The sequence below is a fragment of the Xiphophorus maculatus genome, chromosome 9, assembly GCF_002775205.1.
Source record: "Xiphophorus maculatus strain JP 163 A chromosome 9, X_maculatus-5.0-male, whole genome shotgun sequence".
NCBI classification, from domain to species: domain Eukaryota; kingdom Metazoa; phylum Chordata; class Actinopteri; order Cyprinodontiformes; family Poeciliidae; genus Xiphophorus; species Xiphophorus maculatus.
In genome coordinates, this window is record NC_036451.1 from 23,845,056 (window position 1) to 23,865,686 (window position 20,631).

The 20,631-nt window shown below is 40.4% G+C and overlaps 1 protein-coding gene across 4 annotated transcripts; it reads left to right on the forward strand.

Annotated features, from left to right (window-relative positions):
* Positions 1–1,475: 1,475 nt before the first annotated feature.
* On the forward strand, positions 1,476–20,426 carry LOC111609678. 4 transcript variants are annotated; one of them, XM_023339277.1, is made up of 5 exons: positions 1,476–1,555; positions 18,262–18,419; positions 18,576–18,731; positions 18,969–19,061; positions 19,449–20,426. In XM_023339277.1, exons 2-5 carry the CDS (start codon positions 18,369–18,371, stop codon positions 19,752–19,754), a joined length of 606 nt encoding a protein of 201 aa, XP_023195045.1. In that variant the 5' UTR covers positions 1,476–1,555; positions 18,262–18,368; the 3' UTR covers positions 19,755–20,426. The 4 variants fall into 4 exon arrangements, with proteins under 4 accessions (XP_023195045.1, XP_023195047.1, XP_023195046.1 ...); XM_023339279.1 differs by lacking the exon at positions 1,476–1,555 and adding an exon at positions 16,529–16,814; XM_023339278.1 differs by lacking the exon at positions 1,476–1,555 and adding an exon at positions 17,535–17,569.
* Positions 20,427–20,631: the final 205 nt, after the last annotated feature.

The window sequence follows — 20,631 nt, forward strand, 5'->3', positions numbered from 1 at the left end:
GTGTTGCACTTGACTGAGAGGTTGTTGAGACAGTTGCGAGGGCCCGGTTCTGCAAATAAACAGTCCCCCCCCTCCCTTTAGCCAGCCGGTGGGGTGTACACGAAACCCCATAATCTCCTCCACAGCGGTGGAAGGAAAAACAAAATACGGAGAAGGCCCTTCAGCTCGGGGTGGGAGAGATCAAAACCACGTTTCGGGAGATGAAAACCACATTTAGCTAAGTGGCGGGGAGGACGACAGGTGGCTCCGGCATGTTCCGACTGTAACAGAACAATCAGGCGTAATCGGGTTTGAAAGGTTGAGAACACGAGGAGGAACTGCGGAGTGATACAATGAGACGCCGATGTCAAGCGTTTGTCAGGCCGCGACTGGAAACCGCTCGCATCGGTGAAGGATCAAACTCGGGGTAAGTGTCCGTGAGGGCGAGCTGCCGAATGTGTTTCTGGTATCCTGCAGAGAGAAATAGATGTGCAAAGGGCAGAGAGAGAGAAAAAAAGAATAGTATGTGAGCTGAGGTGAAGGATGAAGACCTCTGAAGTCATCCCACTGTGCCTCCCCCCTGCAACGTCTCCCACAAAAGAACCCCAAATAAATAAATAACAGTGAAATCGATCCTTTAAAGCAGGGCTTTCCAAACTATTCGTCACTAACTTCAAAATTGTCAACTAACTTCAGAAATATCAAAACATACAAAGTACTTTTGGTCTAATTTCTAGTGCAAATATCTTTGGGCATTTGAAATAAGACAATACCAATTTATAAGTGACTTTTCAGCAAGATTTAGGAGCTTGTTTTAAGAAACTACACCAAAAATACTTGGTAAGATTTTATGTTGTTGCAGTGCAAATATACTTGCGGGCCAAAAGAAATGTAATTTTTCAAAACTAAAATTACCAACAAAAAAATATATATATATATTTTTATATATTAAAATATATATATATATTTTTTACAATAAAATAAGCATGACCTTTTTTAATTGAAAATATTAAATAATCTGATTTTCTTTTTCTTTTGTAGAGATGGGATTATCTATCCAAACCCTCAAATTATTTTTGCATGTTTCCTTAAATGAAAGGCATCCAGTTTGTTTATGGTTTTGAAGAAAACTGAAGAAAGTCCTTCTATTCTGAGCAATAAAAACAGAATCTAGGTCAGTCTTCATTTGAAAACACTTTTTTTTTTTATATATATTTAGCCAAGTTTTAACACAGCAGTGAAAAGCAGATTTGCAACCAGTGTGTGCTTTAGAGTAAAAGTCAATGAAATAAACGAGGTCCTACTTACCATGACAACGGAAGAAAACCAGAAAGCTTGAAGAAGATCATCACTTTGTTTTCCATCCAACATTTCTGTGAGTAGGTTTTAATTTAAAAGTCGTAGTTTGGTCCTAACATATTTTTTCTTGAATTTAAAGCTTCGTTTTGAACATTTTTAAAGGGACACGCACGCGCCGCACGTGGGAAAGACGCTGATGTGACGATGATGAGTTCAGACGCCCAGATTGAAGCGGGACGCCGCAGTATGTGGCCTCCGGTCCCAAAGGGTCAGAGAGGTGATGACGTGTTGCCGTCGCACACAAACACACAAACCCTGCAAAAAGTCCCACCCAGGGGCAAAACGGTCGAGAACGCTTTTGGCTTCCAGTTCATTTCTAGATGTTATATGAAATCCAAAATAAACATGAACGTAAAAGATTTTTACCAAAACACGATTGCTCAAATAAAAATGAATTATTATTATTATTTTTTTAAATGATTTGTACATTTGTATTTAGATCTGGTTTGAAATCATTGCCTTTGCTTCTTGGTCAGACTCGGTCAGATTGGACGGGGAGCGACTGTGAACACCAGCTTCCCAGTCCTCCTGCAGATACTCAATTGAATTTAGGTCTGGGCTTTGACTGGGCCATTCTAACACATAGAACGGCATGAATAAACTCTAATCTAAGCCATGTTCTTCTGGTCTCCAGTCTTAAATCGGTTTTCTTTCGTGACGGCTAGCTTCCTCGTCTTCTAAAGAAAAGCGACCATACCGAATGATGACCACCATGTTTGGCAGAAGTGATGGTGCTTTTGAAGTTATATATTTTGCATGCACGCCGAGGAATAAAGTTTTGGTTTCATCTGCCCTTCCTCTCTGTATTTCCTACAACTTGTAGGAAACATGAAGGGTAACCATTTAAAATCTTTCTTTTAACAATCCAGACTCTCTGCCATAAAGACCAGAGCTTTTCCTGAAAACAGATTCTGCAGTCGAATCGTGTCTTGGTAGGTTGGTAGTAGAGTTGTACTTGTTCCAGGTTTGAAGAATTGAACTGTTCCCTATGTGATTTTCAAAGCTGCAGTCTTGTTTTAATAACCTGTCCTAAACGTCTCCACAGCTTTCTCCCTGTGTCTTTAAGATGCTGTTTGTTCACTTATGTTGTCTAACAAACCTCAGAGGCCTTTAAATCAGAGTCATCTTCAAATACCGCTGCAATACGGACTGCTACAGGAGATCCCTCCCGACCGCAGCCGTCGCCATCTACAATAACTTGTTGAAGAATTTTTTAATTAATATGAGCTGCATTTAATTTTCCTTTGGGACCAATAAAGTATTTTTGAATTTAAATACATTTTTTAATTTAAAGGACAGCTGGATTCATTGTGGCAGTATATTTAGAACAGGTAGAAACTTTTCTTTTCATTTCGGTGACTTTCAAAGGCAGTCGGTCACGTTGGCTTTTATTTTGGGGGAACATATCTAAGGGTTTTAATTTTAGATACCAACATATTGTTTCCTCCCCACTTCGTTACTACGTGACGCATGAATAAAATTTGTGAATTTGAAATGAGACCAACGTATGAAACGTGTACGTGTTGCGAATTCTTTTTCTTTATCAAACCAAATTATTGGTTCACCTCAGCTAGAACCAAACCGACCTGCCAGCACTTGTGCTCAAAACGTATTCCCTGAAGATTTATGCGTTCGCTAATCAAGATTACAGAAATCCATCTTTCCAGGTATGTCACTTACCCAGCATGCCTCGCTGCTTCCTGGCGTCAGACGGTATAACGTTGATGTACGATCTGTGAAGCGCAGCCTTGTTTTATGTGCCGCTCGGTGACACGGGACGGTTGTTTTATCTCTCGGTGCGGAGTCGGGTGATGCTCGTTCTTCTCTCCCCCCTGAACGCCTCCCTGCCTGCCTGCTGAGGACCTGATGAAAGCGCCGAGCCACCTTCCCCAGAAGGTGAACATCAATCAGGAGAGCAACATGTCAAACCGGGAGGGCAGCGCAGAGTCATGCTCTGGGTGGAGGAAGGCCACTGGCTCCGTCAGATTCCTACGCCTGACGAATGTTTCTGCTAGTGGACCGCGTTTAATCTTATTTTGGATATTTGCAGTTTTCATTTAGAGCCATCACAGGAGTACAAACGATGCGTGCAACATGACGATGACTTCTTTCAGGGTGGGATAATTATGACGTTGACCTTGAACTATGCGAAGTCTTTTACAAACATGTTCACCATGTCCTAAGAGTGCCAGTCTGAAAATCCTGAGTAAAACCACTAAAGCTTCACTCTGTCATAATACGGCCTTAATGACTGAAGAGCAAAATGTAAACCATGAACTAATTTGATCTAAACTGCCAACCTGCAGTCTACTGCTTTCTTAACTCGCTGCTTCTAATGTCACAATAGTTGTTTTAAAGGGGCAGTATTATGTAAAATTGACTTTTTCGAGCTTTACATCATGTCATAATGTTATTCCATCACCAAAAACAGATCTGGAGCGTTGCCTTGATTGTTTCAAGCAAGTTTGAGAAATTCTCCAATCTCCGTGGCAACCGTTCAGCTGTGGAAAACGCCTGGTTGGACCTGGCTCCGCCTTCAAGACGCAGCTCTGAGATGCAGATTCCAAACTTCCACCTCACAGAACAGCCCTCTCCCCACTCGGCTCCTTCAGACTAGCCAGCAGCAATTAGCAAACACCTGGTGGAACTGAGCATCTGCCGAGCTCATCATAGGAGCTGCTTCTCTGTGAAACGCTGGTAAAAGTGTTATTAAAGAGGAGCCGGGTTGTGATGACTTCCTGGAGGCGGAGTTTTCAGAAAGAGCAGGAGTCTCTTAAAGAGACAGATGCCCAATTTCAAGGTTTTAAATTATGAAATCAAATTTCTTTAGCCCTATTTGATGTATATATATAGCATATTTACAACAACTGAAGTTAACTTAGTTACTTGATTGTGCTGTAAAATGTTATGTGGCTGTAAAACACATAACTGCCCTTTAAGGTTGTTTTTTCTCCATTCATGACGGAGATAGATTACCAGTGTTTGCTAAATCTATCTGGAAAACTTTTTTCTCTGCTCATATAAAGACACACGATACAACATTTTCATTCTGCTGTATGTCTTTATGTCTTCGTACATTAAAATGTACAAACGGGTCTCATAGTTGCAAACCAACACTTTGTAGGCCCGATGAATGAAACCAAGACACACACACACACACACCCCAACACGCCAGGTATTTTCTTGCATTTCATCAACACACTCATTGCACTTTGAAGAGGCTTTTCAGAACCAATGACCGATACACTCACAAATGGTTTTGTTTTGGTTGCAATTTCCCTCCTTTTATTTTAATTTAATTTCTTTTTTATTTTTTGATCATACGAAGACAAAACATCTATTTGGAGGCGATCGCATCAAGCAGACCAAACATTTCAATTTGGCTTTTTACACATTTCTGCACTTCATCCACAGGGCCTTTAGTGACTCTCAGACCTGTGAACACAATTTCTCTCTTTCCCCTCCCTCACTCCCTCAGTTTCCTGATTACTTCCACACACTCGAAACAAGCCCAGCTGGAGACTGTAAAAATAAACTCCCATGTTTAAAATCGGTAGAGAAGCCCTTTTAAATTGGTTTCTTTTCATGTCGTTGCTTCCCTGCGTGGCCAGCCGCGCGGGAATCGACAGTCTGAGTGTATATAGTGTGGTGTGTGTGTGTGTGGTTGGGTGTGTGTGTGGGTGCGCGCGCCCTGTAAGGAAACGTAGAGGAGTGTGAGGAAACACTAATTGGCAAGAGAAGACCTGTCGCCAGGCCGCCAGATGTTTCTGTGAAAGCACTTAGCTCCTCACACGCAGAGGTGTCGGAGGCCTGCATCAGATCCCCGGACCGGACCGGACCGGACCGGACCGCTCTCTGCCAGCACACCTGCACGCTACGTTATACCCACGCCGGTCCGTCCGTCGTACATAACAGAAGCGAAACATACATAAAAAAAAAAATAAAATAAAAAAAAAAATATATATATATATATATATATATATATATATATATAAGTTGTTTTTTTTTTATTCTTATTCCCAGAGTTTTATTACATAATGACTCGGCATTTTGGAGATTCCCTCCGCACGTTTTGACGTCTGTGATTAAACATCTCGAGCCGGTATTTCCAACCACACGCAAATTGTTTCTGGAATTCCAGACTGAGCTTTTCTACCACCTTGTAATCATTTCGGTCGGTGTGCTTTCCCCTCGGAGCGCTTTCCTAGGATCTTTCAAACCGTGCCATTGGTGGGATAAGATCTACATGATGATGATGATGATGATGATTGCCCGTTTGCCTTACTCAGATTTTCTGAGTTCGCGTTCTCAAGGCCATCTCTCTATTTTTTTTCCCCTGTGGCGCAGTATGAAACCTATTACTCCTCACTTCTCAGGAGGCAGACGGGGAGAGAGAGAGAGAGAGAGAGAGACCTGGAGCGAACCTCAGGCGAAACCCATCTGAGAGATTTAATCACAAGTACAGTTTTGTTTAATAAGCAGTGGATCGTGTATCTCTCAGAAGCTGTTCGGGGCTGGCAGTCTGATCCCCTCCTGGCAGAAGAAGAAGTCTGGCCCATGACTATCTCCCTCCCCTCGTCAGTGCCCGCTGATGATGAGGTGCGCTCCGACGAGACACCTTTAACTAGGCCAGCAAAACACCAAGAGGCTGTTGGTCAAAGTAAATACATCAGGCGTTTATCGATCAACAGGCCTTACCAGTTCCACCGGCCAGCTTCACACGAAACCCGTTGTTTGGTCCCCGCAGGGTCCATTTTGTATCCGTTCTAAGCCCATTGATTGTTTTCGTTGAAATTGTCCATTTTATTTAATATTATTTAGTATCTGCAGGTTTTGTATTACACCTTGCTTTTACTCATTTTGATTCTGATTCCCATTTGTGTTGGTCGACCTTCTACACGAGTCTGACTGGGAACCCGGACAAAACTAAACTAAATTGGGAAATATTATTTATTGCAGTAAAAAAAAAAAAACAATACATTTGTGAGGATTATTGTTACGACCCAGCTCATCCTGGGGGAAAGAAGAAGTAACGTTAAAGAAACCTAGATGTTAAAGGTTAAACGGTTTGGGGTTTATTGTTTGGGTTTAACTAAATAAAAAGGTAAAAATCAACAATAATCAAAACTTAGGGGCTTACAACCAAAAGTACCAAATAAAACAAAATCCACAAAACAATCAGAGTTGTAAACCAAAGATCTTAACAAAGCAAAACTGCACCTTTTGTCCAGGTTAAACAAGGTTAAGCAAACAAACTACAAATCTCTAGTAGCAATACAAAACCCAGCCAGGGACAAAAGCTATCAAAGTTTACAAAAGCTCACAGAAAGACAAAGCTATATACAGCAGTCAAACACCCAACAAAGTGGCAAGTTGCACCTCTTCCAGGAAGTCTTGGGTTTAAAAAGGGAGGCCTCATCACAGATTGGTGGAGCTGACAATTGGTGAGCCAATCAGCTCTGCTGTAGACCTCAGGGAGTGGCACAGGAGGAGGGCCGCATCCAGTTCCCAGTGGAGTCAATTTGATTAGAAAGCTGCAGATATACAGAAAAGGAAGAGAAGAAGACATACATGGCCACTGGCCGTAACAATTATGTATCAGGGCGGTTAAATTTCCGCCAAATACATCAGACATCTCATCTTAGAAATTTCTAGAAAAAACAAGGATCTTTCTGAGTTTCAAAAGGTTGGAAATGTTCGTCTTTTTTATGGTACTTCTTCTTCAGTTAACCTTAATTGTAAAATTATGATTGAGGAATAATCACTAGCTCTGAAATTGTAATATTTGTTCTGTATGGCATGTCCATTGTGTTTTAATGTATTGTAATTTCTGTATTTTAAATATTGTACTGCTAATATGATCGGCCCCAAATTGGCCCAGAAATGTTCTTGAGCATTGCTCTGTCTCTGTATGTCTTGAACAAACAGCCAAACAGTACTTCTCATATCTGCAGTCCAAAAACAAGATTCCAAATTTCTTTAAAACTTACGTGGAAAGTCAAAATACAACTTTCCTTCAGTTTGAAAACATGACCTACTTTGCCTTCACTGCAAAACACACAAAATCTGACCAAGTATTTCTAGTCTAGTTTCTAGAGCAAATGTCTTTGCACACTAGAAGTAAGAAAACTTACTAGTAACTTTTCAACAAGACGTAGGAGCTTGTTTTAAAGTCAGTTCTTGAATATGGATAGAAAGTACTAGTTCTACTAGCAGATTTGTTTCACTTACGGGGCGGGGAAATCTATTTTTTTAAATTTGGTTAGAGAAGTCTATCTTTTTTTTTTCTTTTTTTTTTTCTTGCATTGTCATACAAACCACCTAAGATGTACAGAGGTTTGTGGTTGCCAGGGTTAGAGTTAGGTTGGAGCAACCTAAAGGTATCAGTGCCTTTCTGAGCCACCATACCTCACAATCAGTTCTAAAGCTGTTTCTTTTTTCTCTCCTACCACTACAGTGAGATTTTTCACTCTGCACTAAAACGTGGACAGAAAGATTTTTATCGTTAAACTCTTTTTATAAGCCCACTGACAATATTTTCCATTCTGTATCCGACTTTTTAGAAATATCAGATAAGTATTTTGTCCTCTTTTCCTGTCCAGGCTGCACAGCTCAGCGTCCTTCACACAGCATTTGCTTTCTCATGTTAAAATCTGAACCCAGTTCTTGGCTTCTCCAGCCAATCATCAGGTTACACAGTTAAAAACAAAACAACAAAAAAAAAGCTCCTCACACAGAGAGGTTGCTTTTACTGGTGTCACAGGAGTTTGACCTATAAATACATAAAATGGGTGATTTCATTCTGCAGAAATACTCCCAAGGACCAGCTGTAGGTTCACAAGCAAGACAGGATCTGTAAAACACAACAGTTTGGCACAGTGGACGTCACATGTGCACTTTCACGCTCGGCCGTATTGTGCTTTGCGGGCCTCGTCCGTCCGCCCCGTCGAAGCGTCCTCGCACGTTTCGTGCTGGTAGCTCGTGTTCCCAGATTTGTCCGTGTTTTCACTGAAAGCCGATACGCTTCTGCTGGCTGTTTTTGTGTTTAACGACGTCGTCCGCCCGGCCACTTTCTGACGCTCTCAAAACATCAGCAGGCTCACTCCTGCTAAACCCAAACCCACCCCCCACCCCGAGGTCACGCACGCCCCGTCGCTCCAACACAAACAAAGACCCGGGCGCTCCACAGCCACCGGCATGGCTTTACGCCGCCGCCTTCATTCCGTTTAATCTAGCGGGGAGTTTTAAACGGCTAGAGCCAAACGGAGATTTTAACGCGCCGTGGCAGTCGGAGAGGGACGTTACCCGGAAAAGCACACCATGCAGGTTTTATAAACTGCAGTTGATGCGAAGTGTGACCTCCGCTCTGCACTCCGCAGCTCAAATATCAGATGCCCCTAGCACGATATTGAAATATAATTCATTTAGGCAGTTATATTGCTATTTTTTGTTCTTCTAGGACGCATAAGGTGGCGAATGAGGTGGAAAATATTGAACAGAATGTTATTTCCTAATCAGTAGCATGTGCTAGCAAACTCAATTTCAGCTTGAAACACATTACAGCAAAACAGGGACTTGCAGGATTCTTATATTATCTCTTCATGCTAACATCTTTTAGCAATGTAAGCTGAAAAACAAATTATTTTAAGCCATGGTTTCTGCTCAGACTTTAAAGGAGTATGTTCACATAGCAACACGACAACTTGTGTCCCACTGACAATGTTGTTCCAGTTCACCTGTAACAAAAAGCTCATTTTAAATCCATTTCAATCTGTGATAGATTTAAATCCTGTTGCCTTAGTTAAGATAAACTTTATTGTAAAGATGAAACTTCAAAAACAGCGGCTGTCGCCCATCCGTCATCAGAACATCGATCAGTTGTAACTTCAGATGAAAAGCAGTCACATTGGGCTGCCTTTGTAACTGCGGTCACTTTTAAAGCGCTTTACACGAGGCAGGTGTCCATCTTAAAAAATCCAGCAAATTCTTTAAACAAAACATTCAGTCATTTCAGTGTGCGCCTGAAAAGTCGCACACCGATGACTGCGGCAGCTTGTTTGTTTGTTTTTTTTACTCACATGGAGCAAAAATCAAAGATGTCAGGATGAGCTGACATCACTTTCACGCTTGCCGTGTAAAAATAGATCACTGTTGAGTTCAAACATCTTGAAAAAGACATCTCTACTTTTTGTGTTTATGCACAACACTGACCTGTAGTTTAATGTGATGCATGCTCAGTAAGTGCTCATATACACTTCTAACTTGCAGTCTTCACTATATTTCATATCTGGCTGTCATGTTTAATACATATGGCCATGTCCAACTTCCGGACTTTCATCTTAAGGAGGCATTATTGCTGCAATTCCTACCTTGAATTCAGAAAATCCTACATAAGAGTACAAAGTGAATGCCCCAGTAGCTCTGCATGATGCATTCAGTTGTAACAGCTAATGTCTGTCCTTTCAGTCATGATCTGTGGAGCTTTAATTTGATTAAGTCTTGTCCTTTCCAGTATATCTTATATGCCAATTTAGACTCTGGTTTGTGTAGCAGACCTTTTTCTTTGCAGGTTTTTTTTTGTTTTAGTTTCCATAGATCCTCGTGTATTTGCTCCATTTAATGTTCAGCTTCCCTCATTCTCTCAGTGCTGCTCCCCTCATTGGCTGCCATTGCGAAGCATTTCAGTGATCACTCCTCAGTACTTCAGAACTTTTTATCTGTCATTACTTGCTGGATTCTCTGTGGCTGACCCAGGGTTCCTCTTCGTTCCAGAGTTTGTCTCACTAACAATTCATACAACATAATGACGACTCTCACCACCAGCAGAGCTGAAAGACATAATATTGGTAATCCATTCGAATGCGGGAGAAATTGATATTAACAAAAATAACTATTCACAATCCATTCAGAATAAAAGGGTGACATGCGTCGGCTGATTTTTTTCCCCCTCTTCCAATATGTTGTAGAACGAGTTATTTTCACATTAGCAGTACGGATATTTTGTTATGCTTCTTAAGGAAGAATATTTAATAAAGTGGAATCACAAAACTTGACGCCTTAGTATTTTTAGGAAAACTAAAAAGCATCCCATAATGTACCATTGCAGAAGTTATGACAAATGCCTTTCCAGTGGAAAAATTCTGGCATGAGCGAAACGTGCACTGAGCTGCTCTGGTTTCGGGCTCGTGCTGCAGCTTTTTGTTTTGAAACGTGCCTTGAAAATTAGGAGTTGAGTCGCCTCCACGCCCGAGTTACAATCACGAAAAACATTGAGGTAAGACTAAGTCATGAGGGCAAGTAGTGAGATGGAATTCAAGCAAAGTGCCAAAACACGAGCAAAAAATGTAGGGGTCAGTTAGACTTGAATTGTTGCCGCTCAATGCATTGAAAGGCTGTGAATTTTATGTAACCATAGCAATGGGGTGAGAGCAAGGTGGGCTGAGAGATTAAATTATTTTCCTTGCAATCACCGTGTTACACTGAGGTATTCGGTTTCATCCCAGAAACGGGGCAAAGAAAACACAACAAAAGAAAACAACTAAAAGGTTGTTGGTTATTAGCAAAAAAGGGAAAAGTGAAAATCCAAAAATCCAAAAGTGTGTGTGAATGTTATTGGACGAATGTGTCTCGACAGTGAATTGCTTTGAGTTTTCAGCATTCCTAAGAAAAGCGTTACTTAACTTCAGTCCATTTATCATATTCACATCCTGAGACACATCAATTTCCAACAACGTGAAACAAATTCTACATTCATATTTTTTTTAAATCATCGATATGTACTACCAATTGGGCAGAGAGATGGTTGACAGACATAGACGAGGTAAAACACATGAATTGCAGCTCGTCCTTCACCAGCTGATTGTACTTCATTTGTTGAAAGGAAAAAGTTGTTAAACACAAAAAGGAATCAAATTGTTCAATGAAGTGAAACTAACTTGAAAAACCCCAAAATATTTTTAGGAGCTATTAAAAAAAAAGAAGTAAAGGCCAAATTACATCATTTTAGCTGCACTGTCGTCGACGTTAGCAAGACCTCCTTTGCTCCAAACTTTACTATTATGTAGACGGTGGAAGAAGTGAAGCCTAAACTGATCTACCGTTCTAAACCGTTTACACATCCTCAGAGAAATACTAGACGATTCGACACGCAAACACAGAACAGAGACGCTCCTGCCCACTCTGTGACCATGCTGGCTGGAGTGGACAACCCTGACCTTCCTCTTCATGAGAGCGTCTTCAGTCAGAGGCTTCTTCAAGTTCACTGTGGTACAGACAGCTACAGGAAATATTTCCTGCCACTGTCCACAATAACTCTTTGAAGACTTTGAATTAAGGAGTTACAACAACATTTATTTTCTCTTTTGGATCAATAAAGTATTTGTGAATTTGAATTCGACTTGTGCCGCAAAGCTCCATCTGGCTGACCAGAAGAGAGGAATGTTGTGCTACTGGTGTTGAGATACGTTTAACCTGCTCTGATGAACTGATTCAGTTTTTCTAAGGTGCCCAAATTAAGAGAACTATTAGATGGTGAGGAAGATTGCTTTTGCAAACGGCCTCCGTTACGCTTTACGGAAACATTTAACTTCCAGATTTAGGAGATGATTTCAGGTGCAGTATCTCGCTACAATCAGAAACGTTCTCGTTTATAAATATAAAGCTCAGAACGAGAGCATTTCTTGTCTTAACGAGATACAAAAACCCGTTATGCCATTCTCTCACCATTTCCTCTGGACGACACCTAAACGTCCCACAAGGTGCTGCAACGTCTCTCTCTTTAAACAAGAACATATTTTGATTTCAATTAGACATAAATCTGTCTATGTGAGTTATACGTCTCAATGAAAGAACTTTCTTGTTTCACCTTCACACGTCTGTCGATCCTTCCTGCACGCAACATAGCCACTCTGGTATCTACGATTCTTAATATTGCTCGCTATTCTCGGCTGGCTGTGGGTCATTTCACGTTGTCGACTCTTCAATTAAAGTTCTGTTGTGATCAAGTTCTGCTGAAGGAGAGATGGAGGATGTGTGACTTGACTAATAGCCTCAGCGCTAATCGGAGCTGTTGACTGACACTGTCTCCAACATGCATGTTTGCACAAGGCCCAGCCGTCAGCATCTGTCAGTCAGCCGGCTCTCATACGTGTCATGAGGTGACCTGCGTCCCAGCTTTCAGGCCCAAAGTCGCCGCAAGATACACAAACACGGCTTCTGTCGTCGCCGACTACACTTTAGTGTTTTCTTGAAGTCAGCAGAGACGATGCCACGGTTTGTCGTTGGACCTTTTTGTCTACGACTGTTCTGTGTCGTGTCAGACTTTAATACGGTTGAGGCTTGGGCTTGTTCTTCTGAACCGGCTGATTTTTTTTAGAAATGTTGAACTTCAATTTAGGACAGTATGATCAACCACTGACTTTTACGAAGCTATGCTGACATGCCTATTTATATAAGGTGGAACAGCTCTTCTTTTCCGCCACTAAAACACATAGATGGTTATCCGAATTCATGGGGAAATATGTAGAAAGATATCTAATGCACTCCACACCAAAGCAATGCAGGATTGGGAATACTAAAACACAGGAGCTAATTGGTTAACCCTACTTTTATTTACTCAGTGCATTACTGAGTTAATTTTTTATTTTTTTCTAATTTGAGTTGGTCTTGGGATTTTAACGCTGTTCAAACGCAAATAAATAGATTAGATTGGAAGTAGTTTACAAAGCCATCAAATTATTAAACGCTGTGCTCTAATGATAGAAAAAGTGTTTTTGAGAATTAAAAACACACAGATGAGGGTTTGATCTGCGGCAGAATAAGACATCCTGAAGATGTTTGTGTTGCCATGACAACTTGCTTTCAATCCCGGAGAGTTTTTTTCAGATTTTTAAAGTTTAGCATATCCACTACATTTCAGCATTTACTGAAAGTTTTTTTTTTTTTTTTCATTCGGTCATTGTAATTTTAGTTTTGTAATGTTTAGCGTTAAATAAAAGCAGGATAAAATCTGACTAAACGTACAGGAGGAAGTTTCAACGCACCAAAAGTGAAGTGGCTGAAATTACGTTTTGTTCATCCGCAACCGATGCTGCGATTAAAATTTGATCACTGAAAAACAAAAATAAAAAGGTATTGTCATGTTGTTGCTTCTCCTTCAGTAAAGTAAGGCACATCTTGAATAGATGCAACGTGACTCGCTTTTGTTTCTTTTCGGGGTTTTTTGTTGAAACGATGCCATTTTTCAAATCCTTCCCTCATTTGTCATTTTTTTAAAAAAGCCCCCCGTCTGATTTTCTCATCTGTGTGGTGACATTGATACAGTGTGTGGGGTCTGAGTGGTGCGCTGAGCGATGTGTTCCACTCCCGTAATTACACAGCACCAGGTTCTCCCCTGGACCCTCAGGATACGTCGCCATACCTCTCTTGACGAGGCGGGAATTTCCCATTACTGCGAGCAGCCCTGCTGTTCCAGGTGTTCGAAAATGCTTTTAATGGAGAATGTGTTCCCTCAGCTTTCCCCTCGTGTTGTTCGAACAAGACGCCGGGGTTATGGGTCTGCTGGGAGTCTTTGATGAAGGATAGAAGCCGTCTGATGGGGAATCCGTGGCATTGCCTCAGTCGTATAGAGTCTGTGCGCAACAAGCAGAAGAAGAACCATAATGGTGGCTGGTTAGTAATTGTGCAGCAGGGTTGGGGACTCGAAACAGCTGCCTGTAAGGGCAATGCTTTTATCCGAGCTGGCAGAGTTGAATATAATTGAGGCAGTGATGACAGGGCAACAGATGGAGCTTTGTGCAGGAATAATTTAAAGGGGCAGTGTTATGAAAATTGACTTTTTTTAAGCTTCACATCACGTTATGATGTCGGTCTCTCATCAAAAACACACCTGGAGTGTTGCTTTGTTTCCTTCGTGCTTGTTTGAGAAATCCTTTAATCTCTATGGCAACCATCCAGCTGTGCAAAATGCCTGCTTGGACTTGGCTCCGCCTTCGAGGATGAAGCTCCTCCTCAGAGCTGAAGTCTCTGAGCTTCTGCCTCACAGAGCAGCCCCTCCCCCCACTCGGCTCCTTCAGACTAGTCAGCAGCAATTAGCAAACATCTGGTGGAACTGAGCATCTGCTGAGCTCATTATAGGAGCTGCTTCTCAGTGAAACGCTAATAAAAACATTGTTAAAGGGTTAATTGAGGACTTTCAGAAAGAGCAGATGTTTTTAAAGAGGCAGAGACCCAATTTCAAGACCCTAAATTATAGTCAAATTTCTCTTCAGTCATGTTTGATATATAGAGCATTTTCATGACAACTGGAGGTAACATAGTTACTTGATTGTGCTATAAAACGACACTGGAGGCTGGAAAACGTATAATTCTGCCCCTTTAACTCTCCTGGAGCATTTCATGTCCGTCATAAAACATGGCGGTCTGCCTCCAGAGGACAGTTTTGTTACCTGAACTCTGTCCTCACAGTCCTGCACAGCTACAGGGTGGCATTGAGTGGTACAAAACATTTTGTAGGTACTTTTGGACTTAATCAGTCTTTATGGAACCATGGCAACATAACAGCAGGTTTTTCCATCATGGCCAATGCAGACATGTAGAGTCCAACAGACCTGGCATCATGCTACAGACTGTATGTTAGCGGTCATGGGTGCTATTGTGCATCTCTTTCTATTTTACCTGCTGCCAAATTTTGCTTTACTTATGCTCTGTGTGCTAAAGCTGTGTGAGCACCAAATATTTTGGTTTAAGCATTCCAGCCATGCTGAGCAAGATGGCTGACAAAAAATGACTCCGGCAGTCCTGAGCAAATTTTGTAAGACTATCTTCTCGATTAATGATCTAAGGGATTTGTTGGTCTGAGATTCTGTTCACTTCTGTTTGTTTCCATTTATTTCCATAATGACGACTTAGCAGGAGGCCATCCCGGCAGTTAACGCACAAGTCAAGACTCTGACTGTATGCCTGTGTAGGCTGTGACTATGACAGCGTGCCAGAGGGGAAAAGAACAAGAGTAAATTTCCGTCAAAAAAAAATTCTGAAATTGTGATTAATTGTCTAGAAATTGTCTAGAAAAGTCTTGAGTGCCAAGTGTTTTGAGCCCTGATGTAAACATTTGCTTTGCTATGAAAATATTCTTAATGTTCTCTTAACTCAATAATTTGCTATTTTCTTCATGAAAGTTAAAACCTTTTGGCTCGGTTCTGTCCCGTACTCCCTCGGATCGGAGAGAGCTGCATCCACTCAAAGAGGTTTATCGGGCGACTCGTCGTCTTCGCAGCCGCGAAAACCCTTCCTGTGTCCAGGCCTCGCTCTGCGACATGGGCTTTTAGCACCGCGACAGCAGCGAAGCGTTAAAATGGCCCCTGCAGCGTGTTCGCAGAGTTCAGAGCGGCTCCGCACCGCGCTGCTGATGGCAAAGTCAAACCGCCCTTCCTGTTTCCAAAGATGGAAATCGGCACCTGAAAGAGTCCTGCTGAAGTGAAAGAACGCTAAAACGCGGAAAAGCTCTCGATGGCAGAACTCTGGAGAGCACATTACGCGTCTATGAGTCCCCGGAGGACAGGGGATGAAGGACGCGGTGCGGTCCAAAAGGCCAATCAGTCACGCAGTGGGTCACGATCCAGAATTCCTCTTTTGAACACACTCCTCTGGTATAAAAGCATCCAGACTCGGACGGAAAGCGACTGGTTCTATTTTAGTGCGCGGGTGTGTGGCTGTCTCCGTCTGTCTGCGTGAATCAGTGAGTGTCTCCAGGCTCCACAGTAGATAAGAAAGGGCAGCGAGAGGCACAAGGGTATCCATTACTCACCGGACGCCTATGGAGAGCAGGAGAAGGCGCACCTGAATCGGGTTTAATGGTGGAAATGGATGCGCGGTTCCCCCGCAGAGTAATCCCCTTTATGGCCGGGGCTCACCTGTGATATATGGAAAGAGGACAGATGCCAATGAGGGAAGCAGTGGGATGCAGAGGTGATTGGACAGATTCTTCTGGGTGATGCAGGGGTTGTGTGCAGCTTTGAACTCGTGCCACTGTCCGGGGTCACGCCGAGGGTGATTAAGTGCCGCTGCGTTCCCGCACTGAAAAAATGAGAATTGAGGGGTCTTTCATTTTGCACAAACAAAATAAGTTAATACTACACAAGACAATCATGTCTCTTGTATTTACACGATTGAATAAAGAATCATTTACTTAATTATCAACAATAATGAAACTACACATTTTCTTTACGTTGGTTTAACGTAATTATATTACATTACTAAAACCATTGTAATCATGTTTTATCATCACCGGAAATGATGCAATATATCAAAAGACACTATCAAATATGATTGGACAATAATAAGAGCGGTCTTTTTAATCTTAACCAATCAGAAGCCAAACAAGATATTTGTAAAGATATCGCGATTGCCGCCTAGTTTCTTCCGACTCCTCAGCGACAAGAACGTTTAAGACAAATCTTTAGAGGAATATCGATTAGGTAAGTGATCTAAATATATATATTTTTTGTAGTTCAGAATGTTTCCACATGATTATTGTCTTGTATAATAGCTCGTTGTTAAACTATCTGCATGTTCTTTTGTTTTCATTTTGCTAGCTATTCTTATTAGTATAGCTAATAGCTGTAGCTAAATACAGCAGTACAGAACAGTATGCTATAGTCCATCAAAGTTGTCCACAGAAGACGGTTGTTACCGATCATATTTTTAATTTGTGTGCTTGGGATAGATCAACGAGGTGGTTTCAATAGTTTCCAAGCAGTGAAATGCCACCAGGAGAAGTGTCCGTTACTTTATTTCCCTCATGGCTACTGTGACGATTTAGAACCGACTGGCTTCTCAATGTTCTGTTCGTATAGAAAATGCATGTTTTTTGTTCTTTCATATTAGCACTGTCAAGCAAATGAGCCACCTCTTCTGGGATTATACCCTTGTGGAAACATGATACACTAACAGAACCGATATTCGTTATTATGGTAACAATTCTGCATGTAGCGTCGCTGACAGAACGACAAAATAAGAATATGAGGGATTTTGAGTACTTCGACGGGTTTCTGGGTTATTTTCCCTTATCTGTGGTGCACTGCGCAACATTAATGATCCCCTCCATCTTCATATTTCAATTTGCTAACGTAATGGTTCGACTGCATCAGCGCCGCTGTATGGATGCCAAGGCCATCCAGCACAGTTCGCTTGGGGCGCAATGGTCCAGCGCAGTGCTGGAGCACAGTATTCGGTATGAGTAAAAATCCGAATGTTTTCCAAATTCTCAAGACTTATGCAAAGTGTCCTTTGTAAATATCTACTGATAACTGCAATATATGGTAACACATTTTTTTTTTCTTTAAAAAAATTTTTATAGAAATATTCGAAAAATAGTGTGCTAGGAACATTTTTACAGATTTATGAACCACCTGCATCGGAACAGTACTGTTTTGTGAATGTGACATGCTTATTAATGACAGGTAGAATGTTTGTCATGTAGATGTTGTTACTGTGAGCCCAACAGTCGTCTCTGGCTCGCTGTCGATCGCCGCTCCGCAAGTGTCAGCCCCTCCAGCGGCGGCGGCGTCTGAGAGCTCACCCTTTTTTCAATAGCTTAAGGGAAGACTCAATGTAAAGTGTTTAGAACATTTGGGTTGTAGAACAGATGCAAATTAATTATGGCTCCTAGATAGGAATTGCTTTTTTAATTCATTTTTGTAAGCCAAGATGATTTAGTATAAAAAAACAAATTTAAGTTTCAAATGTGCCTTCCAAACTTTAGCACCCATGAATTTTATGCTGATGGCAGATATTTGTCAGGACATTGAGTTTTGGTAATCTGGTGAAGAGCTTAGATTTTTTTTTAATTTTTTTTTTTATATATGTGAAGTTACCTGCTGGATTTTCAGTTATCTCACTCAAGGTTATCTTTGTGTGTTACAGGTTTAGGTGGTGCTGGTAATGTGGAGTTGTAAGGGGTGCTCAGAAAAAGTGTCAAGTAGGTCCAAACTTTTGCATACAGAAGACATGAAGTTGTTCGTGATGCACCGATGGTGGAGGCTTTCATGTCAAGATGGCCTGGTCTATTTGACATTAGAGAGGTATGACCTGTCTCATACATGTTTTTTTGGATACTGTGTTAATCTAAGATGTCTAGGCACATTTACTTCACTGTTCACTTTGGCAACATGAGTGATTGTGGCCTTCTTCCAGATGTTTATAATTTGAAAATCATTCCTTTGTGCTCATTTTTTCAGATAAATGCTGAGTTTAAGAGAATTACGACCATACCGCTTCATTCAAAGTTCTTCTCTCAACTGGATCTCCACTGTGACAACCTGAGGAAGCTCTTCAAAAGAAGAGGAGGACAGCTCGGACAAAAGCTTAGACAAATTGTTGCACAAATGGATGATGTAAGTGATGTAGCCATAACACAACTAATAATATAGAAAATTACATTTTTCTTGTTTTAAATGTTGTCAACTTGGACTTTTACTCTTGCTTATTTTCGTTTAAAACTTTACTTTTAACTTTATTAGTTTCTATCTCTTCACCATAAAAAACATTTGGGTAAAGTACATTATTAAACTTCATTGTGAAGCACAAGGCTTGAAAAAAATTCTAATTTTTTCATACTGAATTTCCTTCAGTGTGAAGATGTTGATGTTGCACAGGAGTGTGTCATTAAGGGAGTCTGCATATATATGGGAGAAGATCCAGCCAAGCTCAGCCATAAATATGTGGTATGTATCTTAATGTGTATTTACACCTAGTGATAGATAGATCAATCTAAATATAGAAATAGATTTAGATCTGCATATAGTTGTATCTATATAGACTTAGATGTCTCTAGATATCTAGAGATAGATCTATCTTTACATGAATAGACACATAGATCTGTCTATATCTACATGTAGGTATACTTAGAGATATCTGTAGAGAAAGGACTAGAGATATCTATCTATCTAAAACTATCTATTTCTCTAAATCTATCTCTAAAACTGTCGATCTATATAAATCTATCTATATATCTATTTCTTTCTCTATGTTATGTTAACTATATCTATATATCAAGAACTAGATACAGCTAGGTCTAGAGAAAGAGATTAATTTGTCATTTCTTCACATAGGGTGTGGATGAAGCTAATATTGAAGAGGGTATTGGAGCCACCACCATCGGTGTTTTTCATCTTAAAGACTGTTCTTCAGCAGATGAAGACATCGGGGTCGTTCTTGAAGGCATCAGAGTGTTGTCCAATTTGGATAGTGTGCCAACAGCTGTTGCAATGCTTTTTGGACTGATATATGCAATGAACCTCGCCTACCCTGCTGACCTCCGCTACACTTTCGAGGTATTACAGAAAATAGTAATGGAACTGGATGGAGGTAAACTGTCAAACAAGGCATTGTCCCTTAAAAACCACCTCTATGAGTGAATAGAGATTTTCTCATGTTTAATTTGGTAATGTTCTCATGTTCAGTTTTTGTATTTCTTGTTGTATTCTTTATTGGAGGACACAAATGTATTTTTTTAATGAGGAACGTTCACCTGAAAGACTGGGCTTCAGCAGCTTTTACGTTCCAGTATGTAGTGCTACTTATAACACTACTGCTACTTAGTGTTACAAATATGTTAAAGAAATTTGCTATAAAAGTTACATTACACTGATTTATTGTCATGCAAATTACATGTTCAGAATTGTTTTAGAAATTTTACATACTTTTCTAAATCATTTAGTCTTTCATATTAATATCTTATAGATAAACTTTTAAGATGTAGTGTTTCCCTTGTAAAAAAATGTTCTTGTTTTTACACATTTGTTTAGACTATCACTATGGTATTACATAGTAATCAGTAAGACATGTGACAGATAATTGGTGTAAAAAGTTTAGCTTTGTCTCATATTGACATAACATACTGATAGTTTTAACAAATATGTTAAAAAAGTCTGTAAAGCTATGTACTGCAGCATTAATTAATGTCATTTGAATACATGTTCAAAAACAGTTTGTAGAAATTTGACATACTTTTCATAATCTTGTACATCTTTTATAGAAATATGTCTCAGGTTTTCCTTCATGTTCATAAAAATTGTATTTACTAAATTTAAAAAAATGTATGTCTCTTCAATTTAAAATATGTTAAGTACAAAATGGTGTGATTTAAATTTTCTTTCAAATAAAACTAATTTGTTCAGTAGCACTCGCTTTCTTTGTCTTTCTTGTCAAATATCAGTCTTTAATTTTTTACAGTAGAACAGCATATAGAGAACTTGAAAAAATTAAGTAGGATTTAAAGCTGTAACATGTGTT

Coding starts and splice junctions, on each gene's coding strand:
- LOC111609678 (XM_023339277.1), top strand. CDS start 18,369: ATGGTGGAGGCTTTCATGTCAAGATGGCCTGGTCTATTTGACATTAGA. Junction 18,420..18,575: donor GTCTATTTGACATTAGAGAG/GTATGACCTGTC, acceptor TCATTTTTTCAG/ATAAATGCTGAGTTTAAGAG. Junction 19,062..19,448: donor AGCTCAGCCATAAATATGTG/GTATGTATCTTA, acceptor TTCTTCACATAG/GGTGTGGATGAAGCTAATAT.